Source organism: Macaca mulatta, chromosome 4, assembly GCF_049350105.2.
Source record: "Macaca mulatta isolate MMU2019108-1 chromosome 4, T2T-MMU8v2.0, whole genome shotgun sequence".
Lineage (NCBI taxonomy): Eukaryota > Metazoa > Chordata > Mammalia > Primates > Cercopithecidae > Macaca > Macaca mulatta.
In genome coordinates this window covers 73,008,458-73,030,175 of record NC_133409.1, presented here as the reverse complement: position 1 = coordinate 73,030,175, position 21,718 = coordinate 73,008,458, and the positions used below count along the sequence as shown (strand labels likewise).

At 39.3% G+C, this 21,718-nt stretch overlaps 1 protein-coding gene across 4 annotated transcripts in view; it reads left to right on the top strand.

Annotated features, from left to right (window-relative positions):
* IPCEF1 (interaction protein for cytohesin exchange factors 1) overlaps nucleotides 1-21,718 on the top strand; it is a 203,425-nt gene that overhangs the window by 151,954 nt on the left and 29,753 nt on the right. For all 4 annotated transcript variants that reach the window (XM_077998570.1, XM_077998569.1, XM_077998568.1 and 1 more), the window contains 1 exon segment: nucleotides 10,762-11,134. In XM_077998570.1, coding sequence (XP_077854696.1) covers nucleotides 10,762-11,134 — 373 coding nt within the window.

Genomic DNA, 21,718 nt, shown 5'->3' with positions numbered 1-21,718 from the left:
TTGATTTAAGAGAGGATTATGTCTTTTTGCTAAGTTTCTCTCTGTCTCTGTCTTTGTCTCTATGTCTGCTTCTGTGTCACTCTCCTATTTTAAGGAGGAGATTTAACCTGTGACATGCAAATGTTTAGTTGTTCTCCCTCAAGTTCATTCTCCCTCACACTGTGCCCACCAATATACCTCTTTTATGATTATTTAGTTGTAAAATACTGACACTTTCAGTTTTATAATGGCAAACTAGTATCCCAGGTTACTTTGCTACGAGAATTGTCAGGCATCTAGAACCCATCCTGGTGAAATAAAAGCAACCGAGTAGCCATATCATGGAGGGCCTTCTAGAAGTCTCCCTGGTGAAATACAGGCAACCAAATTGCCTTCTTAGATGATGGATCATGGCTCAATTGCATTATATAATGACAGTCTAACCTGATGCACAATAGAAGTTCAGGGAATAATTGATTTAAAACAAATAAATGGGCCGGGCGCGGTGGCTCAAGCCTGTAATCCCAGCACTTTGGGAGGCCGAGACGGGCGGATCACGAGGTCAGGAGATTGAGACCATCCTGGCTAACCCGGTGAAACCCCGTCTCTAGTAAAAAAATACAAAAAAATAGCCGGGCGAGGTGGCGAGCGTCTGTAGTCCCAGCTACTCGGGAGGCTGGCAGGAGAATGGCGTAAACCCAGGAGGCGGAGCTTGCAGTGAGCCGAGATCCGGCCACTGCACTCCAGGCTGGGCGACAGAGCGAGACTCCGTCTCAGAAAAAAAAAAAAAAAAAAAAAAAAAACAAAAACAAAAACAAATAAATGAAGGGATACTCATGAGGCCAGTAAGAGTTAGGTCACTGAACTCAGAAAGATCTTTCAATTTTCTCAATCATCAATCAAGTGTTATTTTTTAGAAGTTCTAAGTTGAGCATTTTTTGGCAGGCCATTAATGCTAACATTTTCTAAAGAAATATATTGGAAATAGTCAGATAAATGTTGAACAGTTAGATTTTTTTTTCCCCCTTAGCAACAGAATGTGTTCCTCCTGCTCACATATTTCCCAGGCAGATTTTGTTTTTGTTTTCTCCTGTTTCTGAAAAACAGACATGCAAGGCACTTGGTTAAACTAACATTTAGGCTTTTTATTTAAGCAGATGAAATTAAAAAATATATATATAGTAACTTTTTTTTTGAGACACAGTCTCAGTCTGTCACACAGGCTGGAGTGCAGTGGCATGATCGCAACTCACTGCAGCCTCACCCCTGGCTCAGGTCATCCTCCCACCTTGGCCTCCCGAGTAGCTGGGACTACAGGTGTGCACCACCATACCTGGTTAAATTTTTGTGGAGATGGGGTTTTGCCATGTTCCCTAGGTTGGTCTGTGGCTCCTGAACTCAAGCGATCCACTCACCTTGGCCTCCCAAAGTGCTGGGATTACAAATGTGAGACACTGCACTCAGTCATAACTCTTATCCAGAAAGTGAATTGAGCTAGTGTTTGGCCCAATACAGTATAGGCTAGCGATGACTCAGGTATACAAGCCTAGGGGCAAAAATATTTTTTTCCCAAGTTTTTGGTTAAAAAATTATTTTGGGTGATGAACTTTCATTTCGTGATAATGAACTCAACAGTATAAAATAATACTATTTTGGAAAATTATCTCAAAAAAATTAAAAATCTTGAAAATATTTAATTCAGGGTCCAATCATTTTAATTGCTATAGAGTCAAGATAAACAATGAAACCAGTTTGGATTTCTGCTTCTAATGGGCTGAACGACATTTCACAAGATAATAACATATCAGGAAATCTTCCCTGAGTGAAGAAGAGGCTTTTATGTTATGTTCCTTCTTCTTCTGAAGGCTTCAGAGGGGTGATAGTGGAAAGAACATCCACTTATTCTCAAAGAAGTTGCAAGTGGGCAGCTTTTAACCGGGCTTACTGAAAGGGCTCCAAGTAGATGCGAAACCTTTACTTTCACTCTGAAGGACAATCTGTAGAAATCATTATCTGTGATTCCTTTAGTTTCACAAAAGAAGCAAAAAAGGAACCAGCTTTCCATTTCAAATCTGATAATTTTATAAGCTACAAAGTGAGTTAAGAGCTATAAAAGTCACTTTTTTCCTTCAAGTTTAATTTTAAAAAAGCATCATGAGATAACCTGGTCTATGCTTCTGGGCATATTCATTCATTCAGCAAGTATTTATTGAGAGTCAGAGTTCTAAATACTTGGGACACATCAGTGAATAAAGTGGACTGTGATTCATGTTCATCATGGAGCCAAACTTCTAGTTGAGGGAGACTGTTAATAAACAATCCACGTAATAAGGAAAATATATGCTACATGAGAAGGTGGACTTCAATAAGCCAGGATGTGCTGGGGTAGATACTGGGTTGTGGCAAAGAATAGAGGAGCCAGGACAGGCCTTACTGAGAGCTAAGATCTGAGCAAAACCTTGAAAGGTGGTGTGAGAGTCAGCCAAGTGGATATTTGGGGGAAAAGTTTTCCAAGCAAAGGGAACAGTGAGAGTCAAGGTCTCCTTGATGTGTAGTACTGCAGGGAGCCCTCTGTGGCTGAAGCGGGGTGAACCAAGATGAGGGTAGTAGGAAATGAAGCCAAAGCATAGTGGTGGCCATGTCGTGGAGGGCCTATGGACCAGTTAAGGACTTTTGACACCTGAGTTGTTTAGGCAGACTTTGAAAGGTTTGAGCAGAGGAGGGTGCAATCAACTTCCATTTCAAATGGAGCCCTCAATCTGCTCTGTGCAAAAGACTCTGGGAGGTTGGCATAGAATCAGAAAACTAAGAGAGAGTATACAGTAAGCTATTGCGAAAGATGGTGGCGATTCCATCAGAGGATAGCAGTGGGGTGGCAGAGAAATGGAATAGTTAGATTTTGAATCCATTTGGAAGGTAGATCTTCAAATAGGCAGATCAAATATGAGACAAACAGAGGAGATAAATATTTATAATCCCAGCTTCTAGCAGCTTATGCAGATTATTTCAACATAACAATCCTCACATTTTGATGTTTTTCAGAAGTAGTTTTTTAAATACTGAAATGAGGGGGAAAATCAGTTAAAATAAACAAAAGAAGCAATAAGGAAAAGTAAATCTTGCAAACTGTGATCCTTGGGCAGCGACAGAGGAGGAAGTCAAAGTTTTCACCAGCCCGAGGTGGTGTATGGCTTGAGCCCCAGAGTTCAAGACCAACCTGGGCAACATGGTGAAACCCCATCTTTACAGAAAAAAACAAAACAAAACAAAAGAAAACAAAACAAAAGTTTAAACACAGAGGTGAAATTAATTTTGGAAATTCACATTTAATCTTAACAAGACATCTTGAACAGTTGTCTGCCAAAGTCGTTTGATTCTTCAATATCTGTACTAAATGAAAGAACAGAAATGCAAGTGGGTAGTTGGGTGAAAAAGGTAGAGAGAAAAATTCACCCTTTCTCCTCAAGATTCAAGAAATGATTGTAAGCCGTATGGTTGAATATCTAACTGATTTTAAGACTTGGCTAAAATTTGTCTTTATATTTTTGCCTCTGACTTTAACAGCTCATCTTCACGGCCTGCTCTCCTGGCAGTCAGTCACACAGCCTGGTGGCTGTCCCCCAGCCTCTCTCCTGCCTTCTGCTCCCGCTGCCTAGTTGAGGCCCTCATCAGCCCTGGCCTGAGTTATTGAAATAACAGGCTATTTTTCTTTCCCTGTCTCTAGTCCCTCTCTCTGTCTCTCCTCCTAAAAACCACCTCCCAATTAGTCTTCCTAAGATGCAGTTCTGATCACATTGATTCACCTGCACAAAAACTTCCAGTGAATTCTCATTGCTTCTTAAATTACCTCCCGAGTCTTTGGCTTGGTATTCAAGGCCCTTGGGCTGTCTTCAGACTGCCTTTACAGTCTTGCTGCTGATTTTGCCTTTGTCATCAGCCCAACAAACGGCCTGCTGTTTCCCAAAAGCATTCCAGACTTTCCTGTCCTTGCACCTGTAGGTATAAAGTTTCTCCACTTGCAGGACCACTTGCCCCCACTCCCACCCCAATCCCATCTTCTAAATGTCTTTCAGAATGGTAGCTTCGGATGTAGCTTCCTTCATGTGAGCATCTCTGGTCCTCTAGGTCAGGGTGATTCTTCCCTCTTCTGAACTCTCTGTATTCCTGTAGTGTTTCTTTTTTTTTTTTTTTTTTGACAGTTTTTTCATGTTGTTATCACAATCTGCTTTTGATTACAGATTTTGTATATCTGGTTTATTTCTCTAATTATTACTTTCTTAAAGTCAGAGCCAGTGCCCGATATCTTCTCATTTACCCACATCATTTATGACTGTGCCTAGCACACATTTGAAACTAAATAAACATTTAATGGACAGATGGATGGGTGAGCGAGTCATTACTGAGACTTCATCCACAACCCCCACAAATTTCTTGCTCCATAAATATTTTCCCATGTGAATGAGAAATACACTATTTTCCACTTGTCTGGTGCTTTTGCATGGCTTTCAGAAGAATGATTTCATTTGACTCTCACAGAAATCTTGTATGAGTTTTACAAATGAGGAAGTCAGGTTCCAGAGAAATAAACATAGCTATCATAGGTAGCATTTGCAAGCTGCTTATGTTTCATGAAGAATATTCTTTATGGGATATCATTTGCCCCTCTTGATACATTTGAGTTAGGCAGCTGATAAATATTTTCGTGTATTTACCATGTTTCAGGGACTGTTACCAATATGGGGGTGCCATGAAGAGCTTTTGAGAATAAAGTCTCCTGGCATCTCTTAATAGCCAAAGTAATCCTCTGGTGAAAGCCTCAGATGTAAACCATTAGTTTCAGGCCTAGCAGCAGTTGGGGATGGCGGCAGCATAGCCAGGTAAAGGGAATCTGGGTAAGTTCGTAAAGTGTCTGCTATTGTAATCCTAGTTGGAGGAACACAAGAAAAGGCATAGAGATACAAAACTTTATGATGTGTTAGAAAGGAAGGAATCATCAAATGTGATAGCATTTGATTTTAAGTGGCAGCCTGGGGTAAACAAAAATGGAAAATGTGCACCTTGTCCTAATTGCAATTTATTCATTGTCCTCTAAAATATTTCTGCAACACACAGCCACTCATATTCAGCAGCATATACACTAACTAGTTAGCTAACTAATTAAATAATAATACATAATAAATTAATGTGTTTCTTTGTGTGTGTATGTTTTAATTTTGAAACAGAGTATTGCTCTTGTTGCCCAGGCTAGAGTACAGTGGTGTGATCTCGGCTCACTGCAACCTCCGCCTCCTAGGTTCAAGTGATTCTTCCGCCTCAGCCTCCCAAGTAGCTGGGATTACAGGCATGGACCACCATGCCCGGCTAATTTTTGTGTTTTTAGTAGAAACGGGGTTTCACCATGTTGGCCAGGCTGGTCTTGAACTCCTGACCTCAGGTGATCCACCTGCTTCGGCCTCCCGAAGTGCTGGGATTACAGGCATGAGCCACCACACCTAGCCAGTGTTTTAGTAAAGCTGTTTTTATTTAAAAAAAAAAAATACAGGGACGCTGAATTAAACTAGATGGTGTCTTCTCCCTTGAGCATCTTGAATTCTGTGTTGAGGAAGAGGGACAATGCAGTAATAATTCAAACAAATTACTTCAAGGACTGACAAATGCTACGAAGAAGATGAAGTAGGGCAGTGGGCTGGAGAGTGGCCAGGGGTTGAGGGTGGAGAGGATACTGCTCTGTCTGCTCTGTCACAGAAGAGCCTGCTGAAGAAGTGATATTTCAGTGGAGGTCCAAGCAATGGGAAGGAGGCAGTCCACCCAGCATCCACAGGGAAGCCTTTCTGGCAAAAGGGACCAGAGATGTGCTGATGGGACAGAAAGAAGGCCAGTGTGGCTAGGAAGGCGTGGAGAAGGAGGGAGGAGATGCAGGGAGAGGAGTCCTTAGGGGTTCATGTGGACCTTCTAAGCTCTAATGAAGACTGTCGATATTATTCTACTTAAGATGGGCAGTTACGAGAGGGTTTTCTGCAGAGGAATATTGTGAACTTTTTGTATGTGTTAGCAATACTCTATCTGTGGTTTGGAGGATGGACTGGGGTGGGGTGAGGAGTAGTGATAAGGCAGGAAGCCGGTAGAATGGTACTTGGAGGTAAAATGACTTCTTCAAGGTCACTTGGATACTAAGGATCACAGTGATGAGTAGATCTTCGGTCAGCACATTGCCCAAGGTCATGCAGAAGGTCAGTGGCAGAGAAGGAGTATACTATTACAAGGTCTTTTGGTATTTAGGGTAATGCTTCTCCTGGCATATAGGAGAAATACAAACATGATACTTCTGGGGCTTGACAACAATTGACTCGTTTATTTTTTGTTTTTGCTAATATGGCCAATATAAGGAAAGGGAAGCTGTGTACTTTTCTTCCTTTCTTCTCATTTTGGTTTTGTTTTGTTTTGTTTGGACTTTTTTGTTTCCATGTACTTTGACTCCTTAAGATTTTTATGCTTAGTCACTTCTGCCTAATTACAGGCTTTGGGTGGCCATTTTAAACTATTTCTTTTACCATGTCGAACTTGTGTTTGAAAAACAATTCCAAGAAAAAGATTTTAGGGCTAACATTTGAATGAAGCTTCTTCAAGAATTAAAACTATCCTATACAGAAAATAGGGAAAATCAATATTAATTTTTAATGTAATCATATCATAGTCTCTTAACTAGAACTAAGATTTTTGAAATGTCTTTAATTTCCTCATTTAAATGTAAAATACTTAATACCTAAGTGTTCTGAAAGAGATGAAACCACATACAATTATTAATCACTAACTAAATAAAATAATACTTTCATTTGAGCTTATGAGAATATTTTGTCAGGCTATTTGCATTGTAATTGGCACCGATAACCCCTTGATCTTGGGATTTGGATAAATCACTCAGCAACTTTATAGAGGATTTCAGGGAGCTCCTCCCCCAGAGGCTGAATAACTCTGGGGTGCTTTTCTTCACAAAGCTGGTTCTGGCCAATTCTTTGTCATTAATTTGTTACCAATTATGTGTCAAACAAGAGGCAAAAAATGGAGGTGCAAAAATGATTAAAACCGGCCTGTTCTCAGGTAGCTCATCAAAAAGATGAACAGTCAATCAGTAGTTGCAATCCAGTCGTCCCTTGGTATCTGTGGGGGTTTAGTTTCAGGAACCCCATGGAGACCAAAGTCTGTGCATATTCAAGTCCCACAGTGGATCCTGCAGAACCCACCTAAACGAAAAGTCGACTCTCTGTATCCTCGAGTTGCTCATCCCGCATCCCGCAAATGCTGTCTTCATCCCCATTTGGTTGTGGATTTGGAATCCATGGACACAGAGGGCCGACTGTATTTATTGGAAAAATGTCTGTGCTTAAGTGAACCTGTGCAGTTTGAATCCCTACTGTTCAAGGGACAACTGTGTAAGTTGATACACAAAATGACATTCCACCTATTATGATAGAAATAAGCCCAGAAGCACCAGGCAAAGCAACTACCTAGCTCTGAGACTATCAGAGAAGGCTTCCTGGAGGAGTTGGTGTTTGAACAGACACACAAAGGATGGGCTCATATTTACCAATAGAGGTGGGGCGGAGAGGAGAGACTAGCACTGCCTTCTTCTTTCATGTGATCTTCATTGGGGAGCTTTATGAGTATATTGTGCAGATGGTTCACAGAAAGCACTGAGCTAAGAGTTCTATGCTTGATGTTGGCTATTGGTTTCTCCATAATGTTAGAAATAATGAGCCATGCCTTAGCACTACATGGTCTTTAAAGTGTGTTTTCATACTGAATCCTTGGAAATGAAACTCCAGGTTCACTTTGATTTGTATTTTGTCAATCTCTTTTCCAATGAAAACTCCCCCGACCTGAACATATAGTCGCTTTCTCATTTGCCTTTTCCTCTTCTCCAAGTCTTCTTATTTCTTCTTTCTCTCTCTTTCTTTTTTTTCCCCTCATTCATCTTTTCTCCATTTAAAAGTGAAATTTATAAGTGGTGCCTGGTGCCTAGAGAAAATGGATTGAGAGAGCATTTGCACTGTGTTTGAGTCGCACCACAAACAGGATGACACTTCACAGATCTTTCTGATGCTCATTTAACAGGTCTTGACACTTTGCAGAGTTTTGAGGTTCAAAACACCTTACAGACAATGCTGTAGCACCTGTGTACATGGTCTGCTGTTCAAATAGCCTGGTTTGCTATAATCTAATTTAAAGTAGAGTCAGCAGGAGTAACAGGAAAAACTCATGTTTGGTGTTGTTTCAAAAAAGGAAGTTGATCACATAGAAGTTGAGTTTTACTAAAATAGCTCACAATAGGGGAACGTGTCAGGACTGGGCCAGAATGGATATTTTTGTTAATATTTATTTTGCAGATCCTGCTAATAAGTAAACTGTTCTTGTCATTTATTTAGACAATTTGGGGGTAGTGCATTTCCTCTTCTAGATAACTAGGGTTTTATTGAAATTACAGATCTTTGATCTCTTGGTTATTAAAGATCTAAGGGATGTAAGGTAACCAGTTTACAAGATACTTGACATATTCCTGAATGGATTTTTTTTTATGTCTGTGCCACTATATGATTATTGAGAAGATATGTGTGATTAGTTAGTATCTTAACTAGAGATTTTGATGTCATGCTACTTAAAAGTGTATTTCTTGATTATCTGACAATCTATGTCTAGCATGGAGCTAATTGGGCACACATTGGGTAAATATTGGCTTCCCCCATCAAAACTCAGAGCTCAGAATCTACAAATTTCCTGGGGCCCATATTGATTTGGAAGAAAGTCAGCTCTTCTGAATTAGTTGCAATGATTCTGAGGCTTTTGAGGAGGATCCTACTTTGCTCTTTGGCTTCCTCTCTCTATCAACCTTCCTGACACTTCCTTGGAGTTTGTTTGTTTTTGTTTTTTTGAGATGGGGTCTCACTCTGTTGCCCAGGCTGGAGTATAATCACATGATCTTGGCTTACTGCAACTTCCGCTTCCTGAGTTCAAGTGATTCTCCTGCCTCAGCCTCCCAAGTAGCTGAGATTACAGGCATGAGCCACCACGCCTGGCTGGCTAATTATTATAATTTTAGTAGAGACGGGGTTCACCATGTTGGCCAGGCTGGTCTTGAACTCCTGGCCTCAAGAGATCTGCCTGTCTCGGCCTCCCAAAGTGCTGGGATTACAGGCATGAGCCACTGTGCCTGGCCTTCCTTGGAGTTTTGAATGCTTGACGTTGACAGGCATGTCCCATAGGATGATATAATGCAACTGAACCATAAAATGCCTTCTCTGTCTTATCTGCTGTTGGAGATACAGGGTGATCCACAGAGCACTGGAATCTAGATTTTTGGATTTTATTGGTCAATAAAATTAAAAATGGAGAAACAAGATAGAGTTGCTGAATCTTTATTTTGCCACATAGGACATTAAAAAAAGAAAACTCCAAAGAGACAAAGGCTTATATGTACTGTCACCATTTTTTTTAAAAGAAGGCATGTATTTCAGCATCAAAATGTAGTAAAGACAAAAATCTCAGAAGAAATCAAGTTCTTTCCAAGAGTATCCTTGTTGGTTATATTAGCCAATTTTCACACTGCTATAAAGAACTACCCGAGACTGGGTAATTTATAAAGAAAAGAGATTTTAATTGATTCACAGTTCCACATGGCTGAGGAGGCCTCAGGAAACTTACAATCCTGGAGGAAGGCAAAGGGGAAACAAGGCACATCTTACATGGTGGCAGGAGAAAGAGTGAGTGAGGTGGGAACTACCAAATACTCTTAAACCATCAGATCTCATGAGAACTCACTCACTATCATGAGAACAGCATGCGGGAAACCACCCCCATGATCCAGTCACCTCCCATCAGGTCCCTCCCTCAACATGTGGGGATTACAATTTGAGGTGAGATTTGCGTAGGGACACAGAGCTAATCATATCATTGGTGATGTTGCTTTGATGTTTTCTCTCTGTACTGATGAAAATGTCGCCAAGGCTTTTAATGCACTAAGGAATACGTGAGCGATGTTCAAGGGTTTAAGTTCGTATTTGGTTTCTGGAATGGCTCCAGCTTTTGTTCTCTTTTTCTTTTTTGGAGGCAGCGTCTTGCTCTGTCGTCCAGACTGGAGTGCAGTGGCATGATCTTAGCTTGCTGCAATCTCTGCCTCCCAGGTTAAAGTGATTCTCTTGCCTCAGTCGCCTGAATAGCTGGGACTACAGGCATGTGCCACCACGCCAGGCTAATTTTTTAGTAGAGATGGGGTTTCAACGTGTTGGCCGGGCTGATCTCGAACTCCCAGCCTCAGGTGATCCGCCCCTCTCAGCCTTCTAAAGTGCTGGGATTACAGGCATGAGCCGTCGCACCCAGCCTCTCCTTTTTCATAATTACCTTTTTTTGTTCCATCAGTGTGAATTAAGTGATAGATGCAAATTATATTTTGCTCAAAGTGTAATGCAGTATTCTGAAGGATTCCCAAAAGAGGCCTTTTAAGTTTCTGGGGAGTGTTGAAGAATAGGACAGATCATGATAAGGAGATTTTTTTCAGATCCTAGAACAGTGAATGTAAAGTTATATAAATCAGTTTTGGAGAATGAAATCCTAGTGTGTGTCAAACAGAAATAAATATCATGCCTTTACTTTTGACTGTTTTATTATTGGTCACTTTTTGAAATAACACAGGGACACCGTGATTGAAAATGAAAGGTAGAGAATGATGGTTTAATCATGATGTCTTTTATTCTTTTTTTTTTTTTTGGTTTTATTTGTGAAAAAAAATAGGCTGCACAGCAGGCATCTTCATCCTCACCCAGCCTGAGTGGAACATCGTGTTCTTTCTCTTCCCTGGAAAATACAATGAAGACACCCAGCAGTTTTCCTTCCTCCTTATCTAAAGAGAGACAATCCTTGCCCGACACAGTTAACAGTTCATCTGCTGCTGAAGATGAGGGACAACCAATAACGTTTGCTGTACAAGTTCATTCACCTGCACCCTCAGAGGCAGGCAGCCACAAGGCCCGGGAAAACAGCTTTGTCACATCAGAAAGTGGATTTTTGAACTCTTTATCTAGTGATGATACTTCTTCATTAAGTAGCAATCATGACCATCTTACTGTCCCGGATAAGCCTGCTGGATCAAAGATCATGGACAAAGGTAAACCAAGAAATTCTTTTTTCTTCGTTAGAGAGTGAGTATTTGTGTGTGTATGGAACTCTGATATTAATTTGTAACAACAATGGTTAAACTCATGCACGATGATTCAATAATTAGTCAAGCGGGGCTATGCCCAGAGATTGCTTTGTAGAGGAGTTTGCATGTGGACAACTCCAGCTACTAGGTCACTAATTACTTGCTATAAGTGTCACTAACCAACTGCTTCAGAACTCTAAGACATGTGATCATAAAATAATGATACTTTTCCACCAATTGGAGAAAAAACTTGCCTCTTTGTTTTTGGTCCCATGTCCCATGCACTGGAGCTTGTGGTGGTTGAGTTAGGATTTTGAAGTCTTGTATTCATAACATCACCTTAATAGTTCAAAATGAGCTTAGAGCAGCCACTTTCCCTGGGCTGTGCCCCAGACAGCATCTAATTCTTAGCCCATCGTCTTCTGAATGTTCCTGTGTGGTTAATGGGAAGACAGACAATTTGCGCGCACTTTGTGCATCATTAGAACCTTTATATATAAAGGAGAGCACAACTTACGCATTCAAAAAACATTTTACATCTTAACAAAGGAAATAATTAATTGTGTGATGAAGTTGATAATATGAGGTTTAAAAAATACTCTGATAACTGGTCCTTATCGTTTATTCAGGATTAGCTTGTTTTTATTACTGTTCAATCATGACGCGTCTTTTCTGATTGTGCGCTATTCATTCTTCTGTAAAACACGGTTACCTGATGGAAGATACTGAGCAGTTAAAGAACGATGAGTTTGGTTTGTATATTTTTGGTGTGCCATTGAGAGAAAGTTGACTTGCTAAATTCCCATAATCACTTGCCAGAGTGTCTAATGACGCAGATGACTGTTCTCTCCTCTCCTCTAGTCTAGGCAGGGAATCTTTCTTTAAGTTCTCAAATTTCAGATGGGTACCCTGCTAATTTAATTTTTGGTACCAGAGTAATTTGGCCAAGGATCACAACTGCAGACCAAGGTGTGTGTGTGTGTGTGTGTGACAGTGTGTGTGTGTATCGTATTTTAAAAGTATGTAAATTTGAATACTCAGCCTGGTAACTAATTCTCTAGGTTACAACAGTTGTCACCACTCTGTGAGGCCTTACCTAAGGATGCTTTACACAGACCTGCCTGGCCTATTTTTCTTATACCCCTCCCCTCTTAGGCCAACTGTCTATTTTACATTAGAAGAACTGGAGTGAATAAAGTCATTGGCAAACCAACCTATTTCTAGAGGTGAATGAGTAGCATAGGGAGGAGAAAAGAAACTTTATCACTGAGGAATGGAGAGGACTAAAGATTAGACTGTGAGGAAGAGTAGTCTGAACCCGCCCTCAGGTTTGTGAGGTGCTGTCATTTGGACAAAGTATCGAGCTTAATTGTATCTCCTTGGAAGCACAAAATTGAGCTCAGTGGTGCAAGTCAAAAGGAGATAGACTGAAGCTCAGCATAAGAACTTTTTTTTGATGTGAGATCTTCAAAATAGAATGGGTTCCTTGGAAAGTAATGCATTTCTTATCACTGGAGTTGTTTACTCATTCTGAGACAACCATTTTCATTGAATATTGATTACCTATTGAGTATTGATCACAACTCTTGTTCTTGAAAAGATATAGTGAAGAGATGATTTAAGTATCTTGAACTAGATGACCTCTACCTTGATACTTAGAAGAGACTTCCAGATATAGGACTGGTGGAACTAAAGAAAATAATACAAAGTACTACATCTATTATTTTTCTCCTACAAACACTTACTTTAATCATTGGGTCATAAGTAGAACTAAAAAAAATTTCTCACACACACACACACACGCACACACACACCCCAATATGAGCATAGCTTCAAAAACATACTAGAGAATAAAATCCCATTTGCATTCTTTCCCAAGAGATAACCCTGGAGGTTGAGAGTTTTCTTTTAGGACCATAGCCAGAGAGTCATGGGAAGATGCAACAGTCCTTGTTCCTGGCTAAATATCATTCCAGGATTGCATGTGCTGTAGAGCCTGGCTGGATACCAACAGCCCTTTAAATGTAAGGATGAAGCAACCTGGTATTATTTAGTTTTGAGTTACACGCAGAGTGCCCAGCAAAATCTGTACACTTCTTCAAACAGCTCAAAGTGACGGTATTCCTCTTATTAAAAAGGAAAAGAAAATGGAAGTTTTTTTCTTTTTGTTTCTCATTGATTTGTTGGCAGTTGCCATATGTTGCAGAATTTTTGCTGATGATTTTCTTCTGCTGCTGGGGATTTGGTTAAATTCCCAGAAGAACTGAACCACTTAAAGTCATCTCTATGGAAACAGCAACCCAATCTTTGCTTGCATTTGTGATGACTTGCTGTTGAGTAATCAAATTTCATATTGTGCATTTTTTTTACATGTGTGTTTATGTGTTGCAGACAAAGGTAGCTTTTCATTTTTGTGACTTTTAAAAGGTAATGTTTTTGAGTTACTAATAAAAAATTCTTGAAATTCTAGTGTCTGAAATTGTTCAAGGTGCTTTTATGTCAGGGATAGAAGTCTTAACATAGGTCAAAAGGAGAGTTAGGATTTTAAAAGATTAAGTCCTGGTCTCAAGATGCATTTGCTGGAGAAAGAGTCTTTCATCCTAGCAAAGATTCTTAAAGATGAATAACTGAGTCCTGAAATAAGCAGACAGTACGTATTATAGCCTTCCTTTTATTTAGACAATGAAAGAAATACTTTTGCAGTCAGTATGCAATTAAAATTGTGGTTGCTAGGATTTTATGCTGAATTTAAATACTCTGTTAGACATTTCCTCCTGTAGTGTATGTAAGCTATTAAAAAAATAAAATCAGGGTGTTAATTGTGTCCTATTGCCTTTCTTCGCTGAGAGTTCCAGGTTCCAGAGCTCTAGGAATTATTCACTGATTAATTTCACAAAGCATAATGGGAAAAGAGGTGAGAGGGTTAATGACATGTTCATTTCATCTCAATTTTACCCTGTGCTCCTCATTTCTTTTGTTAGAAGTTTTTTGAGCCATGACTTATGCCTGTGTGATAGTAAGTCACACTGTGTCTTTCCAGACATATGTACAACACACACTACCTGCTGACAATGCGGAGACAATGTCACTTCTACTTAATGAATGGAGAAACCTTACTCTGGGTGCTGAAAAGCTGTATGTCAGCGAATAAGACTAATACCCAATTTAATAAGCGAATAAAACTAATACCCAATTTATACAAACAAATTATCGGGTACAAGCACAGCCAGAATTGATCTGGGAGTCATGTAGATAACAAGCTTAATTTTTTAAAAAATTGTTAAAGAAGAGACAAGCATTCTAGAGCATGCAGGACATTTCAGGAAAGTGACATGAATGAGCCAGATTTTAGGATTTAAAAAGTATTAACAAAATTATACACAATCTGAGTGTGAAACAGTACTTCAGCTAGCTACTTTGAGTGTTGCTGTTGGAATCATGTAGTATGCCTCCTCAGGAAGTGAGTATGTAATAAAAAATAAGTCAAAAACTGGACTCCATTTAATTTTGCATTATTATATTGTGCATCTATCATTTTTTTTTGAGTACCTAACATACATGTACTGATGTACTTTGTGCTGAAGTGAATAAAATGTGAACAAGAGGGGCTGGGCACGGTGGCTCATGCCTGTAATCCCAGCACTTTGTGAGGCTGAGGCGGACGGATCATGATGTCAGGAGTTTGAGACCAGCCTGGCCAACATGGTGAAACCCTGTCTGTACTAAAAATACAAAAAGTAGCCAGGTGTGGTGGCACACACCTGTAATCCCAGCTACTCTGGAGGCTGAGGCAGGAGAATTGCTTGAACCCGTGAGGCAGAGGTTGCAGTGAGCTGAGATCATGCCACTGTACCCCAGCCTGGATGACAGAGCAAGACTCCATCTCAAAAAAAAAAAAAAAAAAAAAAAAAATTGTAAACAAGGTACAATTCTGGTCTCAAAAATGTTAACACCGATGGGCTGAGTGGGAGGAACTAGACACATTTAACAAAAGAAAGCAGAGTAAAACAGGTGCCACAGAAGAGATACAGAGCACTCCAGAGGTTTAAAAGAGAGCAGGGACCCAAGACAAGATCTCATCTAAGTGGCAAGATCTATACATCGAGAAGGGAGGCACTGGAAAAGGGGATGGAAAGGACATTTGGTTGAGGTTGAATACTGGGGTAGGTGTTCCTTAATTTCAATAGCTAATGGATGACCATTTCTAATCAGGGTGAGTTGGAAGTACGCTTTAGAAAAATGATTGAGCTGTAGAGTGCAGGGAAGAATAGAATAAGGGGAGACACAACATGAGAGGGTTTAGGGAGCCTGCGTAGGAGGCGGCAGTGGAGAGGGGAAGGAAAGGGGAGATGAGAGGTTCTGCAGCATACCTATCAGGGTGAAGACTGATCTTGGTTTTTGTATCCTTAGCACTTAATTTTGTTCCTAGAACATTTCCTAGTAATCTTGTTTTGTGAAGTATCATTTGATATTGAGAAAACCTTTAATATATGATCATTGGCATCAATGGCATTGATCTCAGGCATGGGTGACTCACCACCTGCTTTCTCTGATCCTGTGTCATGTGGCTAAAGATCTCCGTGAGTTGTCATGAAGTCGTGCTGATTAAGTTACCTGCAAATTTGTGTGATTTAACTAGGCCATTCATAGTACTCAGATTTTGCATCATCTTTGTTTTTCATCCTACTTCCTACAATTTTTCCTGAAGCTAGGAGTTACGAGTGGTAGGTGGTGGGAAGTCACTGGGGCAAAGGTATGGGAGATGGTGACAAATGTAATCTAGAATTTGGAGGTATAAAGCTTAGAGTGGCGATGACAGTTTGAAAGAAGTAGGAGGGGTTGAGGAGTTGGAGGTCATAATTGAAAAAGGAAGGTAGTAGGTTCAGAGGAGACAGAATGTGAATAAGGTAAGAGGAATCTTCCACTCAGAAATGAGTAAATTTAGAGGTGAGGATTTTATTTTATTATTTTATTTTATTTTATTTTATATTTTAGATGGAGTTTCACTCTTGTTGCCCAGGCTGGAGTGCCATGGCACAATCTCAGCTCCTGGTTCCTGCAACCTCTGCCTCCTGGGTTCAAGTGATTCTCCTGCCTCAGCCTCCCGAGTAGCTGGGATTACAGGCATGCGCCACCACGCCCAGCTAATTTTGTATTTTTAGCAGAGATGGGGTTTCTCCATGTTGGTCAGGCTGGTCTCGAACTCCTGACCTCAGGTGATCCACCCACGTTGGCCTCCCAAAGTGCTGGAATTACAGATATGAGCCACCATGATTTTAGATGTAAAACAGTTTGAAATATTGAGGAATGGGTATTAACAGTGATCTGCCCTGGGCGTTAAGTACGCTAGGTGTACCACTGCTCCTGCACAAATTCCTGCCCAGAATACCACATTTATTACAGATGAAAACTGCGTCTGTCATGACAGAAATAAGTCTTTGAAGTTTGTCATGTTGGACATCCCTTTTAATACTATGCTACTAGAATAGTGTGTTGTCAACAATATTTTGAGCACTTTTTGTCTGTATAGAGTATGGAAAACAGCACTGGAAGAAAAAAATAGGGAGTATTGTCATGTTTGATGCTGGGATCATTTCTAAATTGATGTGGCTTTGAGCCAAAGTGACCTGTCACAGGCATCTCCTCCTTGTCAGTCTGGCACCAAAGCAGAAGTGTTTGTTTTGCTTATCATGTGATCTAGTGGCGTAGAGGGTTGGAAAGTTATTAGAGGGGTCTTCAATTTTTCTTCTCTATCTTATAACTTCTTCTTGGTGATTAAATCCTTGGTTTTCTTTCTTTTTTGATGTTATTGATGTCATTATTATTTACTCATTAGCAGGAGAGTAAAAGTATATGCAGATAGATGTGTATTTTTATTTATTTTTAATTTTTTATTTCCATAGGTTTTTGGGGAACAGGTGGTGATGTTTGGTTATATCAATGAGTTCTGCAGTGGTGATTTCTGAGATTTTGGTGCACCCATCATCTCAGCAGCATACATTGAACCCAACTTGTAGTCTTTTATTCCTCACCTCCCTCTTATCCTTTCCCCCAAGTCCCCAAAGTCCATTTTATCATGCCTTTGCATCCTCATAGCTTAGCTCCCACTTATGAATGAGAACATATAATTTTGGTTTTCCATTCCTGAGTTACTTCACTTAGAATAATGGCCTCCAATTCCATCCAAGATTGCTGTGAATGCCATTATTTGGTTTCTTTTTATGGCTGAGTAGTATTCTATGGTATATATGTACCACAATTTCTTTATCCACTCGTTGATTGATGGGCATTTGGGCTGGTTCCATATTTTAGCAATTGCGAATTGTGCTGCTGTAAACATGCATGCAAGTATCTTTTTTCGTATAATGACTTCCTTTCCCCTGAGTAGATATCCAGTAGTAGGATTGCTGGATCAAATTGTAGTTCTGCTTTTAGTTCTTTAAGGAATCTTCACACTGTTTCCATATTGGTTGTACTAGTTTACATTCCCACCAGCAGTGTAAAAGTGATCCCTGCCCACCACGTCCATGCCAACATCTATTAGTTTTTGATTATGGACATTCTTGCAGGAACAAGGTGGTGTCACATTGTGGTTTTGATTTGCATTTCCCTGACAATTAGTGGTTTCCATCACTAACTGAGCATTTCTTGTTTGTTGGCCATTTGTATATCTTCTTTTGAGAACTGTCTGGTCATGTCCTTAGACCACGTTTTGATAGGATTGTTTGTTTTTCCTTCTAATTTGTTTGTGTTCATTGTAGATTCTGGATATTGGTCCTTTGTCAGATGTACAGATTGTGAAGATTTTCTCCCACTCTGTGGGTTGCCTGTTTACTCTGCTGATTGTTTCTTTTGCTGTGCAGAAGCTTTTTGGTTTAATTAAGTTCAAATGCTTGGTTTTCTAGTTCTTTTCATGACTCTTGATATTTATATGCTTCATCATTTCTTCTGTTTCATGGAAATTGTTAATTATACTGAAAAGTATCATATGCATAGAAGAGTGTTCTCTCTCTATCTAAAGTGCCCCATAAATACACACACATGAATGTACACACAAACAATAGCCATGTGGCCACCATTTGGGCCATGAAACATAAATTAGCCAGCAAATTACTTGTGAGGGTGTGGGGTATTGAGAGTGCTCACCCATGCTGAAGAGATATATTTTGGTGGAAACAATTTAGAAAGCAATTTGTCATCATCTAGTAAAGTTGAAGATAGGCATACATCATGGCCAGCAATTCCATTTCCAGGTGTATACCCCTAGAGAAATGCAGGCATAATGGCAGAAACCCCTTGTAATATCCTCTGTATCTAGCTGGAATTCATTCATTTTCATTGTTTTATAGTACTCCATTGTTTTACTATACAACAATAAATGTATCTACTATTGGTGAGCACTCTTTTTTTTCAGTTGTGGGCTCTTATGTTAAATGCTGCTGTGGACATTCTTATTTTTAAATTAATAGGCTTAACTTTGTAGAGCAGTTTTCGATTTATAAAAAAATTTAGCAGAAGGTGCGGAGTTTACATGTGCCCCCTCCATTCCATACACAGTCTCCTCTATTATCAACACCTTGCATTAGTTTGGTTCATTTGTTACAACTGGCAATAAATATTCATACTTTTTTATTAACTAAAGTCTATGGTTTACATTAGGGTTTTTTTCTTTTTTCTTTTTTCTTTGAGGCAAAGTCTCACTCTGTCGCCCTGGCTGGAATGGAGTGGCATGATCTTGGCTCACTGAGACCTCTGTCTACTGGGTTCAAGCGATTCTCCTGCCTCAGCCTCCCAAATAGCTAGGATTACAGGCGCTCACCACCATGCCTGGCTAATTTTTGTATTTTCAGTAGAGATGGGGTTTCACTATGTTGACCAGGCTGGTCTCAAACCCCTGACCTCAGGTGATCCACCCTCCTCGGCCTCCCAAAGTGTTGGGATTACAGGTGTGAGCCACTGCGCCTGGCATAGGGTTCACTCTTTATGTTGTACAGTTCTATGGGTTTTGACAAATGTATAACGTCATGTATCTACTATTACAGTATCATACAGACCAGTTTCACTGCCGTAAAAAACATCCTCTGTGCTCCATCTATTCATCCTTCTACCCTTCCTCCAAGAACCTGACAACCACTCATCTTTTTTACTACCTCTTTAATTTTACCTTTTCCAGAATGTCACATAGTTGCAATCATATGGTATGTACCCTTTTCAGATTGGCTTCTTTCATTTGGTAATATGAATTTAAGCTTCTTCTAAGTCTTTTGTGGCTTGATAGGTTACTTTTTAATCATTGAATAATATTCCATTGTATGGATACATCACAGTTTGTTACTCATTCACCTATTGAAAGATATCTTTGTAGCTTCCAAGTTTTTAAAATTATGAATAACCCTGCTAGAAACATGTGGGCGCAGATTATTGCATGGATGCAAGTTTCAACTCTTTGGGGTAAATACCAATGAGTACAATTGCTGGATTATATGGTAAGAATATGTATAAGTTTATAAGAGATGCCAAACTGTCTTGCAAAGTGGCTGTACCATTTTGCATTCCCACTATCAATGAATGAGAGTTCCTGTTGCTTCACATCCTTGCCAACGGTTGGTGTTGTCTGTGTTTTGGGTTTTTGCCATGCCAGTAGGTGGGTAGTAACATTTCATTGTTTTAATTTAGAATTCCCTAAAGACTCATGATGTTGAGCATCTTTTCAGATGCTTTTTTGCTATTTATGGCATATAAATATATTTATGACATATAAAAATATTTATGGCATATAAATATATTTTTTGCTATTTATGGCATATAAATCTTTAATATAAGGTGGCTGCTCAGAATTTATCAATTTTCATATATATTTTCTTTGGTGAGGTATCTGTTGAGATCTTTTGCCTATTTTTTTCATTAGCTTTTTGTTTTCTTTTGAGTCTTTGTATGTGTGTGTATATGAATAATATTTTTAATGTGAAACGTCATTTTATTACTCTACATGTACAAGTTAATGATTTTTGCTTATGTGATGTTGGCGACAGTTGTATATTTTGTGAGTTTTTGGGACCAGATTCAAACTAGGTCAATATAAGTATAGGAAATACATGAGAGCAGAATATTCAGTTTGATGATACATTATTGTCTACAAGATAGTTTATAGTTTGTTTTTTATTTTTATTTAATTTCTTACCTGTAATTGATAGGTAAGATCAATTACCTATAATTGATAACAGTTTGTTTTTTATTTTTATTTAATTTCTTACCTGTAATTGACCTAAAACAATTGTACATATTAGTGTGGTACAGTGTGATGTTTCTTTTTTGTAATTTTATTTGAGACTCAGTCTTACTCTGTCACCCAGGCTGGAGTGCAGTGGTGCAATCTTGGCTCACTACAACCTCCGTCTCTCAGGTTCCAGTGATTCTCCCGCCTCAGCCTCCCTATTACAGCCACCATGCCCAGCTAATTTTTGTATTTTTAGTAGAGACAGGGTTTCACCATGTTGGCCAGGCTGGACTCAAACTCCTGACCTCAGGTGATCCACTCACCTCGGCCTCCCAAAGTGCTTGGATTACAGGCGTCAGCCACCATACCCGGCCCAGTGTGATGTTTCAATGCATGAATATATTCATTATACTAGTATAATGATCAAATCTGGGTAATACCATATCCATCACTGTAAGCATTTATTATTTATTTGTGGTAACCACATTCAAAATCTTCTCTTCCAGCTATCTTGAACTATATACTACACTGTTATTTGCTATCGTCTCTCTATTATAAAGTCCTTTATTTGTGTGTTTTGCAAATATTTTCTTTCAGTCTCTGGCTTGTCTTTAAATGTTCTTAATGAAAACTCTTACATATCCATTTTGGTCCACATATGCCTGCGTTTCTCTATGGGTATATACCTGGAAATGGAATTGCTGGCCATGATGTATGCCTGTTTTCAACTTTACTAGATGAAATTGCTTTATAAATTGGTTCCACCAAAACACATCTCTTCAGCATGGGTGAGCGCTCTCAGAGCCCCACATCCTCACTGGTAATGTTGAGTTTCTAAATTTTTGCAAACTTGGCAGGTGGTAATCTTGATTATGGATTAGCACATCTAAGAGTGTTTATTTCACTCTTTTATCCATAGGTGTATTTTTGTTTTTCCAATGGATTTCTAGGAATGTATACATTCTGGATACTCCTTCATTGTCAGTTTAACATATTGCAAATATATTTTCTACATTTTTACTTCACTTTTCTTGTAAAGTAGTATCTTTTAATAAGTAGAACTCAGTTTTAAGGTGATTAAAATGATCTATCCTTTCCTTTATGGTTAAATGCTTTTTATGGTATTAAGAAATTTCTCCCTACACTGGTATCTTAAAGACATTCTTCCATATTTTATAAACTTTAGTCCACTTGGAATTATTTTGATGTGTTCCATGAATGAGATACAATATCACCTTACTCCATATGCACATATAATTTTCCTAGTATCATTTCTGTACACGCCATTTTTCTCCCAAACGTCCACGTAAGTCGCCAGTGGGCTATTTTGT